The sequence below is a fragment of the Rhinoderma darwinii genome, chromosome 1 (assembly GCF_050947455.1).
Source record: "Rhinoderma darwinii isolate aRhiDar2 chromosome 1, aRhiDar2.hap1, whole genome shotgun sequence".
NCBI lineage: Eukaryota > Metazoa > Chordata > Amphibia > Anura > Rhinodermatidae > Rhinoderma > Rhinoderma darwinii.
Genome location: NC_134687.1, coordinates 492,590,322 through 492,613,653, shown reverse-complemented (window position 1 = coordinate 492,613,653; position 23,332 = coordinate 492,590,322). Strand labels below are relative to the sequence as shown.

Genomic DNA, 23,332 nt, shown 5'->3' with positions numbered 1-23,332 from the left:
AAGGATTCACATGCGTCCAGCTGGAGCGGCCGCCGCGGGAATGGGGCAAGGTAAGAAAAAATATTTTTATTTTTTTAGGTGGGGGTAGCGCTCTGTATATATTCAAGGAGGGGTGGAGTGCTCCGTGACACTATATACAAGGGGGGAGTTCTCCCTTACACTATATTCAAGGGGGGAGTGCTCGGTGGCCCTATATACAAGGGGGAGGGTAGCGATGTGTGGGCCTATGTACAAGGGGGAGGGGAGCCTGTGACAAGGGGAATCGTAACACCTATTTGTTAATGCTTGCCCAAAAAGGTTGTGTTAATAATAGTTACGGTGCGGCAGGTCGTCGGAGCGGAAGGGGGGCCCAAGTTTGGGTAACAGCCCACGGCCTATGGTCTGCTTGATCCGCCACTGGTTGGTGTGTTCCGTTGTTCTTCCCCTACAGAGGAGCAGAACAAGGGAATAACGGAACTAACAGAATCCATTGACTTTACTTTACTGGACAAAATAGTGCAGCATGCGACGGTAAACTCCAGCAAACCCAGCCGGATCTGCGATGGAGGCCTCTAGCGGAGGCTCTGACGCAGATGTGAACATAGACTAAGTTGTTAAAGAATTTTCTAATTTTATTACGTAATAAATTAACTTAGACATAATTTTGTCATGGAGATAACTCCCTGAAAAAGCCTTCATAGAGAAGGTGAAACGTTGCAGTGGATGCTGGATGAATAAACCAGAGTTTTTTTGAGTGCTGCTTCTATCTCTCTTTTTTGGATACAGGTTTGTGCAGGGAGAGGTCACTCCCTGTTTGAAAGCTGAGCACCAGCCTTAACAGGCAAGGAATCACAGTGCTGCTCCTACCCTTGATTTGTCTATCCCTGAAGATATAGATATCCTCAGAATCAAAAAGCTGCATTTCTTCATTTCAGTCCTGTATACACTGAACCAGGGCCAATATATTTCTATTGTATTTCTACTATGTCTAAGGTGCTGTACAGGATTAGAAAATCATGCCTGCTTTCTTCCAGAAGCAGCACCACACCCATGGTTGTGTCTGGTATTGCACCTTAGCTCCATTGGAGTGAATAGGGCTGAGATGCAATACCACACACAACCTGTGGACAGGTGTAGAACTGTTCTTGATAGAAAGCAGCCATACATTTCTAATCCTTTATAACCTCCAAGGGCTTTTGTGCTATGGCACTATGTGTTTTTGTCTTTTTTGTTTATACTATTGTGATTTTAATGGTAACAAATACAGTATGTGAATGGAAATAGATAAACATGCACGTCTAGTCACTGTAGTCCATTTTTTCAGCGGAAGCAAAAAAAAAAAAAATGTAAGCCCAAAATCCGCATTTAAGTGTGTACATTTCACTATATATATATATATATATATATATATATACATATATATATATATATATATATATATATATATATATATATATATATAAAAGACACTGTTGCCTGTGCCTGACGTATTTGCTATGGTAAATCATACACCATAAGAGCTGATAGCAGTCCGTGGGGAGCCAGCAAGCATTCTGTCTGCTGCCTGTTCCCTCTAGCACTACCTTCACCCAGGGAACATCTCATATCAGCACACTGATCACTTTATAAAACCCCAGTAGCTTTTATACCTGAAGTAAATGTGATTTCTTTTTAAAGTGCTGTTCACCACCTATTATAAAATGTTCTCGACATAATAACAACAAAAAAAGCTTTGAATTGTAGTTATAATAGTAATAACCCTGGAGCAGATTGCTCACATGGCTGTCTTGGCTCTATATATTGAATTCCCCATCACACTAAACCTGGAGGTCAGCAAATAGCCGACTTTAGTGGTTTATCAAGGAAATTGTTTTATCCAAAGGTTTTTTTTGACATCTAGCAAGATGGATAAGCGTAGAACTCATGTGATGTCAATAGCAATTAAGTATAATGCTATTACGTGTTCCTGTGTCAAGTCATCAAATTGACTTTTTATATAATTAGGTTCATTCAATACATGTCAGAGCACAGTTTACTTTTAGTTGTGACTTTTAGATCAGTCATAGTGTTACTTGGAATGTTTGCTATTCCTTCTTTTTACACTTACCTATGGTGCTGGCGCGGGCTGAGCTCTCTCCCGAGCCTCCCTGTTGTACCCCCATTCTGCAGATTCACATTTATTTTATCCTGTCTTGTGTCTTTGTTTGGAGGTGATGAGCATTTGACGTTGTCACTGCAAATAAAAAAACGATAGATATTATCAATATTCAATATTCCAAACCTTTATTAATGAAGAAGCAAATCTATTAAACAGTTGGCTAACATAACATGATGCTAATATGGAGTATAGGAAGTGAAGTTTTCTTCATTGTAAATCTTTAATATGAGATAGATGTGATGGTAGAATGCAGACCACTGTAATCTAAATTTACAGGGGCAATAAGAGTGTAATATACATTAGTAAAAAGCAGAGAAATGCAAAAGCTTCACGTTACAGTATAATTAGTTATATAATTTCATTTAAAGGGCGCCGTTGTTTCAAAAAAACTTCTGATATGTCATAGTGACATGCCAAAAGTTCCGATTAATGGGGGTCTGCGTTCTGATACCCCACCAATCGCTTTGTTGGGGTTGGCCCAGAGCCTTTGCTAGACTTTTTTTCACCTGGGGCAAGGGTTCAGTGTTATTCCCGCAGTCGCTGACCGCGGAATCCCCTACCTACTGGCAGCCATGACCGCAGGCCTCTTGATCCTGGCCGGCGTCTCCTCCCACTGAGATGCCGGCACACACTGCTCTCTTCTCCTGCTGTTGCCTGTAAGGTGCACACGCACGTCCCGATCTTACAGGGCCAGTGTGTGCACCTGGAAATTCACCCCAAGCCAATCCCAACATACCCAGGACATTAAAAGGAACCCTGCCCACTTCCACTTTGCCTGAGCAATGTTGTGTTTTCCCAGTGTTTGTCATGCAAATGATTCCTTAGATGCATTCTGCATCCCGTATCCCGAATCCTGTATCCCGTATCCAGTAACTGTGTCCAATGTCCGAGACAAATTCTTTGTTCAAGTGCATTGTCTGAGACGACTTCTGTGTACAAGTCAAGTGTCCAAGATGACATCACCATCTGTGTCCGGTGTCCTTGCCAAGTCCATTGTCCAAGACGACTTCTGTGTTCAAGTCAATCGTCCGAGACGACATCTGTGTTCAAGTCCATTATCCGAGACGACTTCTGTATTCGAGTATCCAAGACAATTTCCGATAGTCCGACACAAGCCAGCTTCCGATAGTCCAGCACCAGCCTGCTTCTGATTATATGGCACAAGCAAGCAACCCAGGTACTTTCTCTCTAGTGACTGTCATTGACATTTTGTTTGATGAGATGCTACTCCACTACGGCAGAGCGGCCCAGTGGGTCCACATATCCCATAGCCGTGACATTCAGTTTGCTGCCCTAGCTCTGTCTCTAACCAGCACATGCCCTGTAGGCCCCCCTGTAGCTACGTCTCCGAGTTGGACGTGTACGGGCTGTAGATTTTCTATGAATTGTATGGGCTTTAGATTTTCTATGATTTTCTATACGACTTTGCTCGGCTTTCCAAGTAGAGTTGGACAAAGTAGATCAGAGCCAAAGGGGTACATTGCTCAGCTGACCACTTCTGCCCCCTTTATTACACCGACCAGAGGGAGCCTCAGCACCTGGATCACCACGGATCATAACTTCAGACATGTGACAGTGACATGTCAGAAGTTTTTTCAAGACAGCAATTACATTTTAAGTTTGATATATATCAGGACATGTTTTAAATAGTCTTGATATGCATACACAATAATGCATAAGATAATGTATAACACTCCAGATTTCCATATGCAGCTATAGAGTACAGTATACTGAAGAATCACAAAAGAGAGCCTAAAGGTGCCCAGGCACAATAACTGATCCCCAAAACAGGCTGATTTGGCATGAATAGGTAACACTTTTCATATATTTGGGTATCCACAGATATCTTAGTAAACTGATCTATAGGAAAATAGGGTCAGTTGAGTTCTACTGACTATTGGGAAATGTTTACCCAAGATATGCAGAGTCGGGGCAATCTGTATTTGTTTTCTCCTCCCAACAATGTGAATGTTCATGACTATATAAAGATCTTTGATTAGCAAAGAGAAAGTACAAACAGGGCTATAATCTAAACCTCAGCAACATTATCCACATTTATCTTTACTTATTCTAATGCAACATTCACACAGATGTACTACAGCTCCGTATAACCTTTGAGTTGTACAGAGTCGTAATACAGCACCCATCAAACTCTACGGGGCTATATTTCGCCTCCATGTGCCTCCGATTACATAAGTTTTTTCAGTGTCATTTCACATGAAACCAACTGAAAAAAATGGTTGCATGTTCCATCTAATATTATATCATAGAGGTATTCTCCCCTAAAAGCATTACCTCTGTGATACAATGCCGTATGGCGGCACAATATGGTACTACAGAGCTGCGCGCTCTGCTGTGAGCATGATACCTAACCTAAATGCAGCACATCCTTACAGAAACTCATTTCTCTTTCTATAACTGTCATTTCACAATAAGATATTTTTTGCCTTATGTTATAATTCCTCACAGTAAACGTGTACTTGAGGTATAAAGCATGTAAGGGAATATACCATTTCTCTCCAGTGATCTGTAACAGCCTTATTAAAACTGAAGTGCTCACACAGAGTTAAAGAAATGATTGCACGATCCATTGGCTAATTCCAGATTTACAGTGTATTGAAGAGGTAATTACAATCCAAGTTATTGAGCGGGAGTTCTTGAGACAACCAAAGGACAAAGCTTTGTTGCAAAAAAACATTTCATTTAAAGGTGACATATGAGAATCGTTCGGTAATACAGAAATCAGCGTTACCGGACTGAGGTAAAAAATATCAGTATGTGCCTGGAATTTTAGCAGCTGGCACTGAATATGTCTTGTCACCACTCTATTAACAGACAGCCTTCAGTCTGACACTCTCTGATGTTGAGTTCCTAAGCGTCAAAACATTGACTAATAGCATCTGCTATAATTTTATGCTACAGCCAAAAATGCAGAAAAAAAGACAATAGCTCTTCATGGATTTTTTTATATCAATTATAGAGCCTCATCTTTACCTGTCATCAGGCAGTGTTGGGGGGAGACAATGAGCTCTTCAAACAGTGGGGAATTATCAATAAAACACAGGTCGATTTCCAGCATGTTCTACAATCTGTATGCAATGAGCACTATCACTCCCATTTCATTAAAAAAAAAACGCAAATCCCGAAAAATAAATTCAGATCACAGAATTGTTTACTATAGGTTGCACCAAAACCCCAGCCAGAACATGACCATCTACATTTGGCTAAAAGTTTGTGAACACCACTCCTAAATATTAAGTTCAGGTGTTTCAGTCAAACCCATTGCAAACAGGTACAAAAGAAATCAAGCACACAGCCATGCAACCTTCATAGACAAGGATTGGTGGTAGTAGTATGGGTCATGCTGAAGATCTCAGTAACTTTAAACATGGCACTGTCAAAGAATGCCATCTTTGCCATAAGTCAGTATGTTAGGTTTCTACTGTGCAAAATCTGCCCTGGTTAACTGTAAGTTATTTTATTGTGAAGTGGAAGCATATATGAGTAACAACATCTCAGTCACAGAGCAGTAGACCACGCAAACTTACAGAGCGGGACCGCCAAGTGCTGAAGTGCATGGGGTGTAAAAATCACCTATGATCTGTTGTATCACTCACTACAGAGTTCCAAACTGCCCCTGTGACATCCGCACAAGAACTGTATGTCAGGAGCTTTATGAAAAGAGTTTCCATGGTTGAACGGCTGCACACAAGCCTTAGATTACCATGCACAATGCCAAGTGTCAGCTGGATTGGTGATAAGCATGCTGCCACTGGATTCTGGAGCAGTGGAAACGTGTCCTCTGCAGTGATAAATCACACTTCTCTATTTGTCAGCCTGGTGGACATAAATGGGACTGGTGATACTACAGCATACAGAGACATTTTAGACAATTGTAAGCGTTCAACTTTGTGGGAACAGTTTGGGGAAGACCCTTTCCTGTTACAGCATGACTGTGCTACCTCCTAAATGTTCTTTTGGCTGAATGGGCACAAATTTCCAAAGACACTCTCCAAAATCTTGTGAAAGGCCTTTCCAGAACAGGAGGAGACTGTTAGGGCCACAAAAGGGAGCCCAACTCCATATTAAAGGTGCATGAGTTTGGGATGGGATGTCCAACAAGCTCATATAAGTGTGATGGTTAGGTGTCCACATACTTTGGCCTGATAGTGTATGTGTGAGGACCACATCTTTTTCAGCTTAAGCCCTTAACGACATGTCACGTAATGGTACGTGACAGCCGTTAAGGGGAAGTATGGAGCGGGCTCACGGGCTGAGCACGCTCCATACTCAGCGGGTGATGGCTGTCTTATACAGCCGACACCTCACTGCAACGGGCGGAATAAAAGATCACTTTGATTCCACCCGTTTAACACCTTAAGTTAATTGCGACCACGGCATTTAAATTATTAGAATCAAGGGGGTGCTCCCTCAAACACGCCATCGCGCCCCCCCACGCGCGACGCGATCAGCCAATGAAAATGGTTGTCATGGCAGCCTGGGGGCTTAATGAAGGTCTGCCATCTTTGTACTCCTTTGAAGCCCGGCCTTGGCATGGCTTCAAAGCAGACTGTCAGAATCATGATATACTGCAATACATTAGTATTGAAATATATCATGCAAGTGATCCAACGATCGCTGGTTCAAGTCCCCTAGGGGGACTATTAAAAAGTAAAAATCAGTTAAATAAAGTTTTTGTTTAAAAAAAAAAGTATTAAAATTAAAAAAAAAAAAAATTTCCCATTTTTTCCCTAAAGCAATGTTAAAAAAAAAATCTAAATTAACATAACTGGTATCACCGCATCTGTAAAAGTCCGAAATATCACAATATAGCATTGTTTAACCCGCTCGGTGATCGCCGTAAAAATAAAAAAATATAAAACACACAAATTGCTGTTTTTTGGTCACCTTAGCTCTCCAAAAACTGGAATAAAAAGTGATCAAAAAAGTCACATGTACCCTAAAATAGTATCGGTGACAACTACAGCTCACCTCTCAAAATTTAACCACTCACACTGCTAAATAGATGGAAAAATGTAAATTGTTATGGCTCTCAGAATATGGCGACACAAAAAAATTTTTTTTTACAGCAAATAGTTTTAGTTTTTAAAAAGTGGTAAAACATAAAACAAAACATATAAATTTCATATCGCCGTAATCGGGTCAACCTGTAGAATAAGGTGAATATGTCGTTTTTACCGCCTGATGGACGTTGTAAAAACAAAACCCCACAAAAAATGGTGTAATCGCTGTTTTTTGCCCATACCACCCCACAAATTTTTATTTTTTTTAGCTTCCTAGTACGTTATGCTGTACAATAAATGGTACCATGAAAAACTACAACTTTTTCTGCAAAAAAACAAGCCCTCATATGGCTATGTCGACGAAGAAATAAAAAGTTATGGCTTTTGGAAAACTCAAATTGGCCGTGTCCTTAAGGGATTAATGTCATCCAGCTTTTTGGCTTATTTCTCATGTGAACAGGTTAAATACTGAAATGTTTAAGGTGTATACACATGGGGCGGATTAATGCAACATATACATGACCCATGTGTGATCCTGTCTGATGGGCCCTGTATCTACAGGGTCCAACAGACAGTATTACACATGGGCCCTGTATCTAAGCCTAACACGTGTTACTAATGTTTTTTTTTCGTGTTTGTGCTTTTTTTATAGGTTCGGTTGTTGGACTACGTTGGATTTGAGGACTATTTAGTTGGCGATTTTTTTTATTTTCAATAAAATGGTTAACGAGGGTTGTGTGGGGGCTTTTATTTCAACACATGTAATCTATCACATCTAAGTTCTGAACTTAGATGTGAACAGTAACAGTTCGATCCTGCGTGTCAGAGACACGCAGGACCCGATTTCATTGAACCCGTCAGTACCGCTGACCTGACGGATACAAGTTTCAGCACTCGATACAGCTGCTCTGTATACAGGATACAAAGCAGCTGTATCTCAAAAAGTAAAAATAATTTTTAATAAAAAGTAATTAGAAAGTTGCACCAAACACACAGATACACATTTTGTTTAAAAATAAAAACAAAAAAAACACATTTTCAAAGGTGTACATAGCCTTTAAGTCTATCTCCATTGCTAAATGAGACAAATGGGTTAAACACCGGTGTAATGCTTCCCTTTCACACCTTATTCCAAGAGCTAATTTTAGCCGGTGAAGTCTGTGGGTGGAAAGCAAGATGTTTTGATTGCATTTGCTTAGAATAAATCCTTCCGACAAGGCAATTCTGAAAGTTCAGATTAAATGGGGGAGATGTGGAAGGAAGCCCCTCCATGGCGCTGTGATTATTAATCATGTGGGTTCCTGCAGTTTGTTATGGAAAATTATAATAGCAAATCAGGGAGAGTCTTTCTCTGTGATTACATTGATTCACAAGTGGCTCTGATTATGTCACAAGCTTTGTGGTACATTACTGGGATGTATAACACCAGCTGCACGACGTTGGCAGGCACAGTTAAAAGGTGCAGTTTCATTCACCCAGTCTAATTTGTTTGCGCTAATTTAATTCTGTCATCATTTTGGATACAGTACATATATTATGAGCCGTCTTCCCAATACTGCAGTGTTCAGCCCATTCAGTTCAATGTCTGCATAGATTAGGTTCAATTACAGGGTGGTGTCTGACAAACCTTTAATTTATGTGAAACGCAATGAACTCTAGAAAGTCTATATAATAGTGACGTCCCTTCTCCATATAACAAACAGGAGTGATATCAAATCAATTCTAGCCCAACGGTATCACTATTACAATTGAAACTTTCCAGAGCAATGCAGAATATGAAGAGTTTAATATTTAAACACAAGAATTACATGTTTTAGCTTGATGCATACATTATATGAACAGAAAATTAGGGATTGTTCAGCCCCCATTGAACAATCCCAGCAGGCTCAGTGCTGCTGGTATCAACCATTGTGTACATAGCAATCCTTACTTATTATTTCTTTTCTGCCTCCGTAGTCTATTTAACATAGTATTATACCCTTTAATTATTCCTGCCTGATATGTAAATTAAGCACAATTATTTTTTTATGTTACACTGTGGTGCTTTTGGCTATTCTAATAGATCCTTTTTTCGGTTATATTTATGTATGGAAGTGTAACACATTTTAAGTATCGCTCTCAGCGATCTGCAATGTTCTGAGGTATGATATAATTTAACCTTAATTAGGTATTTCTATAAAACTTTAATGAAAGCCATATACTGTAATACTAAGGGTAATGTTTTCTTTAATTAAGCACATCACACATAATTTGTAAGGACAATGGCTCAAGGCATCTTCATGGACTAAGGGGGATGGCCTTGACATTATGTTATAGTCTCCATTTTTTTTTATTGCAGAACATGCAACTGTAATATAATAAGTTAAACAAATAAGGCCTATTCCGAAACTGGCATAAAAATTATATTGGCTATATATCAATTTAACTATCGGGCAACACAATGGTGGAGATTTGTCAGAAAATTATTCTGAGAGCCCAACCTCATTCTATACAGAATATGTGCACATCCATTTTTAATTGCATCATAATCTTTTATGTCATTGCAAATGCTACACATATCATCAATAAGATCAAATAGGTTATTTGTGTGTGTAATATAGACCCAAGTGACAAAAGATTGGCTGTAAATTCAGCGTCTGATAAGGTTAGGTCAGGTTGTCTTCTGCTGGACCTTAGTAGCCCACTACTACTGTATGTCAGAGCCAGGGCCCACTGGAGGATCCTTTGGTACTCTGTTGGGCCAGTATGACCCTCTGTATAAAAACTAATGGAAATGAAAGGTGGGACACTTGATAGTAACAAACAAAATAACCGACTCTCAATGTTCAATCAACACACCCGGGGCCTAATGCAGAACATCACCACTTTCGGCTAACTACATGTATGAAAAACCATGCTTCATGCCTGGACATTTTCAACTAACAGATACAAACTCACTCTCGCTGTTTTATTCAATTACTTTTTCAGTACAATACACAATAGAAGAACGCTGAAGTCTTTCAATATTCAGCACCTTGTTATGCAACGTTTCGGGGAGCACTACCTCCTTCCTCAGCAAGATAGAATGGAAAAAAAGAGAAGGACTTGCCCATAACGACCAATGACATTGCTGTTTTTGTTTGCAAACATACATTACTAAATTTCAGTGGTGATCTGACTTCTTGCTGTTTGCACCAGATTTAACAAATCTCCCCTCATAAAACTAGAATTGAATGAGTGAGCCGTGTTTTTCCAGAGCGGGTGACTGTGTGGTGGGGAACTTTTTGGAGAGCAGGGAGAAAACCCTTGAGAGGCCTACAAGTAATAGGAGACCGAGAGTATGGAGAGAGATCGGTGAGAGGATGGTGGAAAACGTCCATTCTGCATGCAATGCACCCCCGTACGGAGGAGATTGTGTGTCTATCGATCACTCCCACATGAGCCGGCAATTTAACTTAGGCCGTTGTGATAGAGACAATCAGACTGTCATTGCCTTAAAAAGCAGATAAAGCGGCAGCTAACTAGGACCCAAATTAGTGGGACCTGCTAGACCAGCACTGCTTTCATATTTAGAATTTATCATTGCATAGTGTGGTAATAGCATTTTTGCTTTAAAATGGAGTTGGGGGCCCTAGTTTGGGGCTACTATCAATTAGACAGAGCAGAGCATGGCTACAAAGTGCTTCTTTTTCTCTGTAAGACCCGGCCGTCTGTGTATTACATAAAAAATTAATTGATTTCTTCAGCCACCATGTAGTGTTTCATGTCTTCTGTGGTGGCACTGCAGGAGAATTTTAAACTTGCTGCTAGGTTCTCCAAAAATTACAAGTGATCAAGGGCCCTCCCAACAGCGGGACAAACTGGGATTCATTTTACTTTTAAGGAACCATTCTAACAAAAAGGGATTGTCAAACATGAACAACTTATTTAAAGGGAGTTTATCATGAGATTTTAGCCTCTCAAACGGCTAATTCCGCTAGTTAGCTATATGATAAAGCAGTAGAAAGATACCAGTGTTGAATATTTTAGTTCTCACATCATTCTCAATATTTCCCTTCCTGATGTCAGTGAACTGAGGAACAGCTGTGATAACATATCAAAGAGGTGGAAGAAAATGACACTAAACACCACATTACAAAAAAATACAACCTGGCCAAGGAACAAGAATATATATTTTAAAGTCTAAGGAGTGAATGATGTAAGACATGGGGTTGTCCATCACACATCTTATCAGTCATGTTGGCTTGTATACAGTACGGACAAGTATGGCCACATATAGTATATGGCAAAATGATGTATGTATACTAGTTAGTATGTAAATTAAACAACAGTATTGTAGGACAGACAGATCCCCCATCTGGATTTATATTCTAAGCTTCATTTACTATATAGTGGCAGCAATATCTGTCGTGTGATCAGGACTATATCAGGGAGGTGACACAGACAAGGCTCTCATCTCTATTCATGGACCCAAGTTGCTTCCTCGAGCTGTTATCTCTTCAGCTACATAACCAATACCATCTGTAAGTCAGTGACAGGAGAGGTAGTATTCTACCTTTTTCTAGCTCTACATCAAGAGATGATTAGGGACAAGGAGCCATGGAGAATATATATTGTCTTATATGGTATAAAGTTATGCAGTGAGTCTTTATTAGGGCTTGTCACATGTAACCCTAAAATTAGGACAACAGGACCTCTTTTTTTGCATGGTGGTACATAACATTGCACTAATACCATCAACAAAAGCTTTTACCCAGAAAACAGAGCACACTAAATTGCCTCCCAGTCATCAAGTCACGGTTACATAGCTACACAATACTTTTATCAATAGGGCTACTATATATAATACATACAGTATGCAATGTTGTTCTGCAGTGTAGGCCTAGACTAAGAGAGAGAATATAAAGAGTAATAAAACATAGTAAATACGACCCATACCTTCATTGCAAATAACACAATCTCATGCATGAAACGGAACAATACATAACATTACATGAACTTGCGTTTAACTAAAGATAGGGTTTTGTATTTTTGTACAGCTCCACACTTCTTTGTCCATTTTTATACAAAGTGTTCTCAGTTGTGTTCCCAATTGCTTTAAAGCATCAGTGTATTGAATGTAATATGTTTTGTAGAAACACAATAGCGGTCCACTTCAAGCACATCACCGTGATTTATAAAAGGTAAACGCTGAATACAGCTAGGCAACTATTATTCATAGAATGACTATAATTTATTTCCTGTCGTAGCGGCTGATAGACAGATTATTACTCGTTAAATATTCCCTGGCCATAAAAAGACTGCCATTGCTCTATGTCTTTCCATACCTGACCCTGTCACTTACATTAGGGATGAGCTAAAACACTGTATTCAGCCCTTGGCTTAAGACCTGCTTACACATCCGATATTGTCATATCACACGGTGCCAACAAGCTCAATACTTTCAACTGACACTAATTAAATGAATTAAACTATTACCACGCAAAACAATGTGGCACTGCAGGAGGCGAAAAGTAATGTCTACGAAGGAAAGCTTCAACTTCAATACGGTATTTACTGCAATAATAAGTCTGATGTCCATGGGGAACGCTACTGTTCTCTGATGTATCAAAATAGTCATTATGTACACATCTGCATTATAGATTTGTGTTGTACTGATCATGAAAAGTCAATCAAACCCTATATGAATCTGTGATAAAAAAAAGTGTGACATGTGCCATCACATACTATAGTATGGAGGTATTCTCCGCTCTAAGCATTGCTTATGGAGACACCATACTGTGGCAAACAGAGTTTCTATGGCTTTGTATTATGGAACTATTGGGACTCTGTGTTGCTGTACAAGCCGGGGTGTTGTTATAGGTGGTGCAGATGTAGCAGTCACATCCGGCCACTCTTCCACATAAGAACACACCAATATTATAAATAGCACATGGTAGATGGGGGGCCCTGTTACAGTTTTGGAATTGGAGCCCAAAATGTTTAAGGGTTCTATTAACACGGCCCGATATTGGCTGATCAACGAGACAGCTTGTTGATCAGCGCTCGTTTGCTCCTATCACAAGGAGCTATGATCAGTAATGTATGGGGATGAGCAATTGTTACTACGATCGTTCGTCCCCAAACATTTCCATCATGTCGGCAGCACATCTCCCTGTTTACACAGGGACATGTGCAGGCGACAACGATAATATTTAATGCTACACGAACGAGCAGATCAGCCAATGAATGAGTGTTTGCTAGTTTATTGGTTGATTGTTTCCCTGTTTACACAGAGCAATGATTAGGAAGGAGCGTTCATATGAACGCTCATTTGTCAGATCGTTGTCCCGTGTAAAAGGGCCTTTGGTTACGCCACTGCGTGCAAGGTCCGTGCACATGGTGACGCAAGTCTGCCAATTGCTTGGACACGTTTTCAGGGTTGAAAAACTATTGATGAGTGAGAAGCCTGTTAAACATGAAGCTACTGACTTCACCAAGGCAAAAGGTGGATTATGTTTGAAGAATCTCACAATTCCTGGAGAAATGACTGGATGGATTTTCTTCCACCCAGAGAACAACTAATGTGATCAAAGAGTGCAATTTACAGTACAGTAAAGTATAAACTGATATTAACAGGACCTGATGCTGGAGAGTCTAGATTATCAGACTATAGTTACATAGGTTGAAAAAAGACACAGGTCCATCAAGTCCAACCTTTCTCTATAAATTACACATCATTCATTGCTTGATTAATTATAACCCTCATTGCCATTTGTCAGTAAATCATCATCTAGCCTTTTTTTTAATGCTGACATAGTATCTGCCATTACTACCTCTTGGGGTAGGGCATTTTATAGTTTGACTACTCTAACTGGTAAAGAACCCTTTCCTATATTGATGTCTGAAACGTCTTTCTTCCACATGCAATGGGTGTCCCCTGGTCCTTTGTAGAGTCCTTTGTGGAACAGATCATGTGCTAGTTCTTTGTATTGACCACATATACATGTTAATAAGATCATCTATAAGTCGTTTTTTTTTCCAAGCTGAACAAGCCCAATCTTTCTAGTCTTTCATTGTAAGTAAAACCTCCCATCCCATTTAATATTCTAGTTGCCCGCCTTTGAACCATCTCCAGTTCTTCTATATCCTTTTTACAAAGTGGAGCCCAAAGCTGATTTTGATATTTAAGACGTGGCCTTACAAGGGATTTATAGAGTGGTAATATTACATTTGAGTCACAGGTCGTTATCTCTCTTTTTATAAACCCTAAAATCCTATTTGCTTTTGCAGCTGCTGCTTGACATTGAGTGCTGCTGCTGCTGCTTATTTGTAACCAGAATACCCAGGTCTCTTCTCTTGTTCTGTTATCCCCAGTTTTGATACCATTTGATACCATTTCATGTATCATTTCATGTATTATTGCATCCTAAGTGCATTACTTTACATTTATCAGCATTACATTTAGTCTGCCATGTTTTTTCCCATGCTGCCAGCTTATCTAAGTCTTTCTGTAATATTTTATTATCAAGCTTAGCTTTAAGTATCCTACACAGTTTTGTATCATCAGCAAAAACTGACACCTTGCAATCAATCCCATCCACAAGGTCATTAATAAAGAGATCAAAAAGAATTGGACCTAACACTGATCCTTGTGGTACCGCACCGCTGACTTCAGCCCATTTTGAGTAAGTACCATTTATAACGACTCTTTGTTTTCTTTCCCTTAACCAATTCTTTACCCACATGCATATATGGTCCCCCAGTGGGCACAGAAAATAATATGTACTTCTAAGGGTAAAAGTACTCTAAGAAGAATACATGATTTCCCAAAAAATCATGTGTGTACTGCTATATTTAAAACAGATATTGCAAAATGTTAAAAATGAGATCATTTCCATTTTTCTTTTTGTTTAGGGGTTAAGTGCTTTTCCAATTAGTGAACATAATGCATTTTCTCTTAGTGACTAATATTAACCTTGTTAACCTTATCAGAAAACTGAATTGTATTTGTAAGGACAATGAGGGTGATGTAAAATTAATGTTTCCTGACCTCTAGTGGTAAATTGTGTAACTGCAGTTACACGCATATTACACCAACATTTGTAGTCGGGCTCCTTTTTGTTGAGTAAGCCAATATTGGATAGAATGTAGTTGATTAATTCTTCAGCAGCTAGATTGTACCATTTACAGTAAATGTGACTTTAAAAGAAATTAGAACAATAGCGATATTAGATATATACGCATTAAGCAATATAGGGATTTTGTAAGAATAGTTTGTGTTTTTATACGATACAAATCCATAAAGTGATTATTCTTCATATATATTATTTATTATGTCAGGCATGTTGCTTCTGTTAGGTAAGCTTCACATTTACTTTTTTGTTTTATAGTGTATGGAGTGGATAAGGTGTGAGAGTGCAGTTTGCAGTCACAAGCAGGCCCCTATTTTTAAAGGGCCAAAAGACCCCTTTACAACATAAAGAGACAGCATTACAATATATACTTCATTCGTTTTATGTGAATATGTATATGTACATTGAAATTCATTTAAACCTGCATCCAATAATCCAGAAAATCTGCTAATCTGGCCTTTGTGTCCAGCACAGGACTGCAATATAATGTGGAATTTTATAAAACTAAAAGCAGGGGACTGTGTAGAGATAACCCATCATAAAAACAGAAAGTTATGGTGCCATATTTAGCATTAATATTTTAATTTGTGCTTTCTACCTGAATGTTCTCTACACTTACCCTCTCCTCCAGCATTATGTTAATATATAATTACCTAATCATAGATATAAATATAATTTATCCAGTTCTGAATCACCGGGGCCCTGATTATTAATAGTATTACCGGTGGTCTATTTCCATCACCAGCGTGTGTATATATATATATATATGCTATATATATATAAACACACATATACAATTCATCTGCTCACATCAGAGTGTGTTACAGACCAAGTTCTCCTCTCTACAACATTGAGGTTCCTCATTGTGATCACTGCTGCAATTGCGAAAACTGATTTGACATTCAGGGTTCCGCGTCCACAGTGCTAGTCAGGTGAAACAGACAATGCATGAAATATCACAGCACACGCGTATAATGAAAAATGGACCGTGCAGACATTTTTTTATTGCCTGTGGTGTAAAAAGGTCTGGTCCAAGAACATTTCACAAGTTATCAAAGAAGAATAGGAATAACAGCGTCTTAAAGGGACGGACCTACTTATAAGAATTCACACATATGAAATTATAATGACATCCAATTACTACTCATAATTGTATGGAGGAGAAGCAGAAATATACACTCACGTACCGTAACACAAACACCAACAAGTATCAGGTGTGAATAGAACGGTTGCAGTTACAGATGATCATTTTAGATTAATAGATGCAGATCAGTAGTCCCCTCAGTACAACAAATACTCTAAAAGCTCCCTTTATTAGTACTACATTTGGATCACTCGTGATCAGAGGCATAACTTAAAGCACCTGGGCCCCAATGCAGAATCTGTAATAGCGCCTTTACCTACCATGTACCATTTATAATACTGGTGCCTTCTTATGTGGCAGAGGAGCCTTTGGGCCCCCACAGGCACCAAAGCCCACGTGTGGTTGCTACCTATGCACCCTGTATAGCAATGCAGCTGCCCGTGATCAGCCTCTTTTGCCAGGGGAACTACAGTACTGTGGAAGTACACTTTACAATTCTCCTTGCCCCATACTTCATATTAATATAACTGACCGGGGCACCAGTCAGTAAATGCGATAAGTGTATGAGCGGCTCCGCATCAAATGCAGATAACTGAATTTTACAGGATTGGCCAACAATGTCATATCCATTAAGACAGCCTAAATTATTATTGCCCATTCTTCTTCCTATATAAATAAATAGACATGGTGGGCAAATTGGAGCATGCATGTTTATGGGCGAATCAATGGATGATAGGTAACATCCACCTATCTTATGTATATTGGCAGCATAACACTATGGCACAGTGCTGCCTCCATGTATTTGTATCCTCTATGCCCTAAAGCCCTAAAGCAACACCTTGACTTCATAAAGAATCCCTAAATGAGAGCTGTAAGGATCTTCCCTCCGTCAGGATGCCTTGGACATGTATTTCGGCATTTTTCTGGTAGTCATTGGTGTCTTGGTGAAAGTAAACAGCCTTAGGATTTATATTAACCTTGCCCTTATACTATATGGGTAATGCATCCCAATAATTAAAAAGGAATATCTTGTATTTATTATTGTCATTCTATTTCGAGCCCCTTGTGGCAATGTAATTTTGTTTTCAGTAAATTGTGTTGAACTGCTATATTGTGTTGTGGCTGCTATATACTTTTTCCCTCCACTAGGGGGCACTTGTGCAGTGGTGCAGCCGGCCACTGTCTGGCAATGTATGGGAGAAGAGATGTTTAAATATCCTACTTAGGACAAGAGGGTGGTATTTCTGGTCACCGAAGACATTGTATACATATTGAATCTTGTTGCCTTTATTGACTGTTTTTATTAGGTTAAGGCAATGTACTTGGCTTGTTGACATTTAAACGTATGGTGCTGGGATGTACGGTCTCAATGCCATTTTAGGGTTGCATTAACCGGTCTTCAATAGGGTGATTTAGGGCTGCGCGATTAATCAAATTAATTTGATTAATTCGCCATTGAGGACTCAGACGATTCTGTGTTTAGACAGAATTGTTGAATAGATTTAATAATGGCGCCGTGGAGCCGAGCTACAAAACTAAGCTCCACCCTGCCACCTTGTCACTGCCCTGCCGCCTCATCCCTGCCCTGCCGCCTCATCACTGCGCCGTCGCCTTGTCACTCTCTTCCAACGTTTACTTGTGAGTGAGGAGAGAGGAGACAATGTATAGCATGTAACAATGCTGTTTCCTTGCACCCCCTGTGGCTGGCTGAAGTAATGCTCTGCAGTACTGGCACGGCATGTCAGTACTGCAACTATTACTCTTCTAATGTCTGGCAGCTTATGAAGTTATGGGCAGCCAGCCAAGGGCATGGGGGGGGGGGGTGTAAACTGAGAATGGTGGACAGGGTTGGAGAGGGCAGGCTGGCTAGTTGTATATAAGGGAATGGGAGGCACGGCTAATTCTTTTAGTCTTTTTACAGGCTTTATGAGTGTCCATATGAGTTCCTTAGAGCCCCAGTTTAGCTAAAATGACGGCCTTTTTTAGCATGAGTTTGTGCACCAACACACACATAAATCAGTACCCTCACTTTATCCCTGTTACACCTCACCACCTAATACTTTGCTGTTCCTGTTATTAGCATACGTTAGCCTAAGGTTAGCTTGAAGGCTATGTACACCTATGAAAGGCATTTTTTTTTTTTTTTTAAGTCAGTGGGATTGGTGCAACTTTCTAATTACTTTTTTTTAAAGAATATTTTAAGTTTTTGAGAGACAGCTGCTTTGTATCCTGTATACAGAGCAGTTGTATCTTTCGCTAATACCTAAATCCATCAGTTCCGTGGACCTGACAAGTTCAGTGTCTCCGACACACAGGATCCACCTGTAATCTATCACGTCTAAATTCATAATTTAGATGTCATAGATTACAGGTGGATCCTGCGTGTCAACCCGCTTTCACTGAGCCCGTCAGTAATGCGAACCTGACGGGATTTAGTGCTAGATTCAGCTGCTCTGTATGGAGAATACAGAACAGCTGTAACTCAAAAAGTTACATTTTTTAAATAAAAACTAATTATAAAGTTTCACTAATCAAACTGACTGGCCTTTTTAGTAAAAAAATAAAAATAAAAGCCTTTCAAAGGTTTACATAGCGTTAAATAGCTGTCTTCCTCCATATATTTTTCATCCTTCACCTCCAGGTGCCTTTGCAGCTGTCTCATCATCAGTCACCTCACTGCCCCTGATGTAGCTCACCCACCCTCCAGGTGCCTTTCCACCCACCATGTGCCTTGCAGCCCGGGTAATGCCTTCCTACCTGCTAGACATCTCCCTGCCAACATAGTGCCTTGAGGCCCCTGTTGGCACATCTCCACGCCCCAGTTACCCCTCTAGCCAACAGGATCTTCCCCACTCACCATGCAACTCGCTGTCACTAGCAGCACTTCCCCACCACCAACGTTTTTTAGTTTTGTTTTGTTTTTTACTTTGTTTAACAAAAATAACAAATCCGAGATTCAAATCGAAAATCGGCCATAGTATTGAAAAAAATCTAGATTTACTTTTTGGGCAAAATCACCCAGCCCTAGGGTGATTGCTGACGCATGAGCGTGCATGCATGCATCATCATGTCTGGGAGCAGTGGCACTCAGAGTATAAAACTGCGGTAAAACCGCCAAGTAGTTCTCAATGTTAGGAGGAGGTTGGTGTGACCCGAGTTCTGCATACCGAGAGAGATATTTCTGCAAGGAGGGGAAAGTGGTAAAAGCTGCTATTGCGAGAGCGAGAGAAAGACCGACTGTGAAGAGCTGTAACTGGGGAGCTTGAGTTGGACTGGTGAGTACAGTACTACATGAGTATTCATTGTTGGGCCTGGGGTGGCAACAGGTCCTGAAGAGCAAGCAGGGGTGATATCTGAGATAGCCCATGTATCAAGGAGGGGTGCCTTTGGCCCTGTATCTGCCAGTCATTATAAATAGCCAGCCGTCTTGCTAGCCTGAGCAATAAATAAGTTTGTGCCTTCCGAAGTGGGAAGAAATGTAAATATTGTCTGTGGCCGTGTGCATCATTAGCGCTGGTCAGAATTGTATATATTTGTACAGATTTTGCACTCTAGTTCCTGCTTTGTTTCATCTTTCTCTGCGATATCCCTGTGGGATATCTTATATAATCTTTTGCGCCACCTCTGCATCGTACACCCTCACCACCTCTGACACTGACAGGCAGCTTCAGTTTTCACAATTTGACTACTAGTGGGCTTATCTAACCTCTAGACAAGCTACAAATCAAAGTCAAATATTTCCTTTTTTTCACAAGGTGAAAGAGTTCAATAACTTGAGGACTATACAGCTTTGGCTATGTGATTATAGGCAATGTTCACATGCCAACCATAGATATGGTTCAACAGATAATTACAGGCTACAGAATTTAATCGCTGTGTGTAATGAGCATTCTGGCCAATAAAGTTTGTTACCATCATTTGCTTTACTTGCTTATATTTTTTTCCCGCACAAATGTTCCCGTGAAAATGTATTTTTCACTATGGATATCACATGACACAAAGAACAGCAATATAGCCTCAAACTGCCAATACTTAAAGGTTTCCTGCACTTGGGATGGAAATGATGCAGAAATTCCATATGGAATTTCCCCACAGCACTTACTTAAGATAAATTGACATGTTGGGGATTGAGTATCCGCACCGCGGGTCAATTTCCGCAATTCTTTTCTGTAAATTTTTTCCACAGCGTGCAAATGAGATTTGTTTAAATCTCATCCACTTTTCTGCGACTGTAACGCGCTGCATTTCCGCTCCCGTGTGCAAGTCAATAAGTCTATGAATTGTAAACTACAGTCTCTCCACTCCACCGAAGCCAGCTAAGCAATGCCTAGCAACACAGATCAATAAATTGTATTAGCTCTGGGGAAAACTAGCCCAGAGCAAGAGATGACCTGACATCAATGACAAATTGTCTTGCTGGGAGAACAAATAGCATGGAATAATGTTTTTAGGTCATGGAAGGAATTTTTTTATTACATGTCAAACATATCTGATGAAAATAGTCATTTATGTTAGAATTTCTATAAGTAATAAATAGTAAAAGCTTTCATCCAGTATTTTGTATATTATCTTGGTTTGTCAGCTGTGGGCCGTCATAAAGGGCAGTGTGGGAAAAGTTTCAATGACCTTTTTTCCGATTCCCTTTCTGCCACTATCCCTGCAGTAAATCAGCCCTACAACGCAGGCACTCTGTTTAAACACAACTATCTCTTACTGTGACATCCTCATCTCTAAGCCATTGTACAAGTAGTCAAGCTAGTATCACTCACACGTTCCCATCTTTACAGAACTCACTGAGAAATACCTTGTTCCTATTATATTATTCTGGGCATTAAGGAATTATATTGCTACTAATAAATATTTTCCATAAAATGTGTAAAGAAACAGTCATTTATAGATATTAATATTACAAATACTTAAATTTTCCCAGACTTAGCAAGTGTACTTATGCTTTGTTCTGTCATCATGTAGGGAAGATACAATGGGTCAAGTGTAAGGATTGAAACCTGACAAAGGGGCACAGATACGTATTTCAGCCTAAATGGCCAACAATGGGCATTCATGCAAAAAAAATCTCTACATACACTACCGTTCAAAAGTTTGGGGTCACTCAGACAATTTTGTGTTTTCCATGAAAACTCACACTTATATTTATCAAATGAGTTGCAAAATGACTAGAAAATATAGTCAAGACATTGACAAGGTTAGAAATAGTGATTTTTATTTGAAATAATAAATTTTCTCCTTCACACTTTGCTTTCGTCAAAGAATGCTCCATTTGCAGCAATTACAGCATTGCAGACCTTTGGCATTCTAGCTGTTAATTTGCTGAGGTAATCGGGAGAAATTTCACCCCATGCTTCCAGAAGCCCCTCCCACAAGTTGGATTGGCTTGATGGGCACTTCTTGTGTACCGTACGGTCAAGCTGCTCCCACAACAGCTCTATGGAGTTTAGATCTGGTGACTGCGCTGGCCACTCCATTACAGATAGAATACCAGTTGCCTGCTTCTTCCCTAAATAGTTCTTGCATAATTTGGAGGTGTGCTTTGGGTCATTGTCCTGTTGTAGGATGAAATTGGCTCCAATCAAGCGCTGTCCACAGGGTATGGCATGGCGTTGCACAATGGAGTGATAGCCTTCCTTATTCAAAATCCCTTTTACCTTGTACAAATCTCCCACTTTACCAGCACCAAAGCAACCCCAGACCATCACATTACCTCCACCATGCTTGACAGATGGCGTCAGGCACTCTTCCAGCATCTTTTCAGTTGTTCTGTGTCTCACAAATGTTCTTCTGTGTGATCCAAACACCTCAAACTTCGATTCGTCTGTCCATAACACTTTTTTCCAATCTTCCTCTGTCCAATGTCTGTGTGCTTTTGCCCATATTAATCTTTTCCTTTTATTAGCCAGTCTCAGATATGGCTTTTTCTTTGCCACTCTGCCCTGAAGGCCAGAATACCGGAGTCGCCTCTTCACTGTAGACGTTGACACTGGCGTTTTGCGGGTACTATTTAATGAAGCTGCCAGTTGAGGACCTGTGAGGCGTCTATTTCTCAAACTAGAGACTCCAATGTACTTATCTTGTTGCTCAGTTGTGCAGCGGGGCCTCCCACTTCTCTTTCTACTCTGGTTAGAGCCTGCTTGTGCTGTCCTCTGAAGGGAGTAGTACACACCGTTGTAGGAAATCTTCAGTTTCTTGGCAATTTCTCGCATGGAATAGCCTTAATTTCTAAGAACAAGAATAGACTGTCGAGTTTCACATGAAATCTCTCTTTTTCTAGCCATTGTGAGAGTTTAATCGAAGCCACAAATGTAATGCTCCAGATTCTCAACTAGCTCAAAGGAAGGTCAGTTTTATAGCTCCTCTAAACAGCAAAACTGTTTACAGCGGTGCTAACATAACTGCACAAGGGTTTTCAAGTGTTTTCTAATCATCCATTAGCCTTCTAACACAGTTAGCAAACACAATGTACCATTAGAACACTGGAGTGATGGTTGCTGGAAATTGGCCTCCATACACCTATGTAGATATTGCATTAAAAAGCAGACGTTTGGAGCTAGAATAGTCATTTAGCACATTAACAATGTATAGAGTGTATTTCTGATTAATTTAATGTTATCTTCATTGAAAAAAACTGTGCTTTTCTTGCAAAAATAAGGAAATTTCTAAGTGACCCTAAACTTTTGAACGGTAGTATATATAATAACAAAAAATTATTATTTTTGACCAACAGAACACTGCTCTATAGGATAAAAAAAAAGTCTATTGTGTATATATCGGGATGCATAATCTTTTCTGGTCTGAGGGCCACATTGTCAGATTGTGGTTGATTATTCCTATCTGAGACATTTAGGACGTATGAACATAAATGTCAAATTGGTAGAGGTATCGCTGCTGGGATTCCTACTTATCAGGAGAATGGGGATCCCTATTCAGCATACCAGAGAGGAGGAGATGAGCTGGTTGCACATAGAGCACGGCCATCTTC

General features: G+C 39.9%; 1 protein-coding gene across 1 annotated transcript in view; it reads right to left on the bottom strand.

Annotated features, from left to right (window-relative positions):
* The window catches only part of SRRM4 (serine/arginine repetitive matrix 4), a 188,571-nt gene that overhangs the window by 93,120 nt on the left and 72,119 nt on the right, over positions 1 to 23,332 (bottom strand). Inside the window, exon 2 of the mRNA XM_075835462.1 lies at positions 2,087 to 2,212. Within this exon, the coding sequence (XP_075691577.1) occupies positions 2,087 to 2,212 (126 nt within the window). The remainder of the gene's footprint in view (positions 1 to 2,086; positions 2,213 to 23,332) is intronic.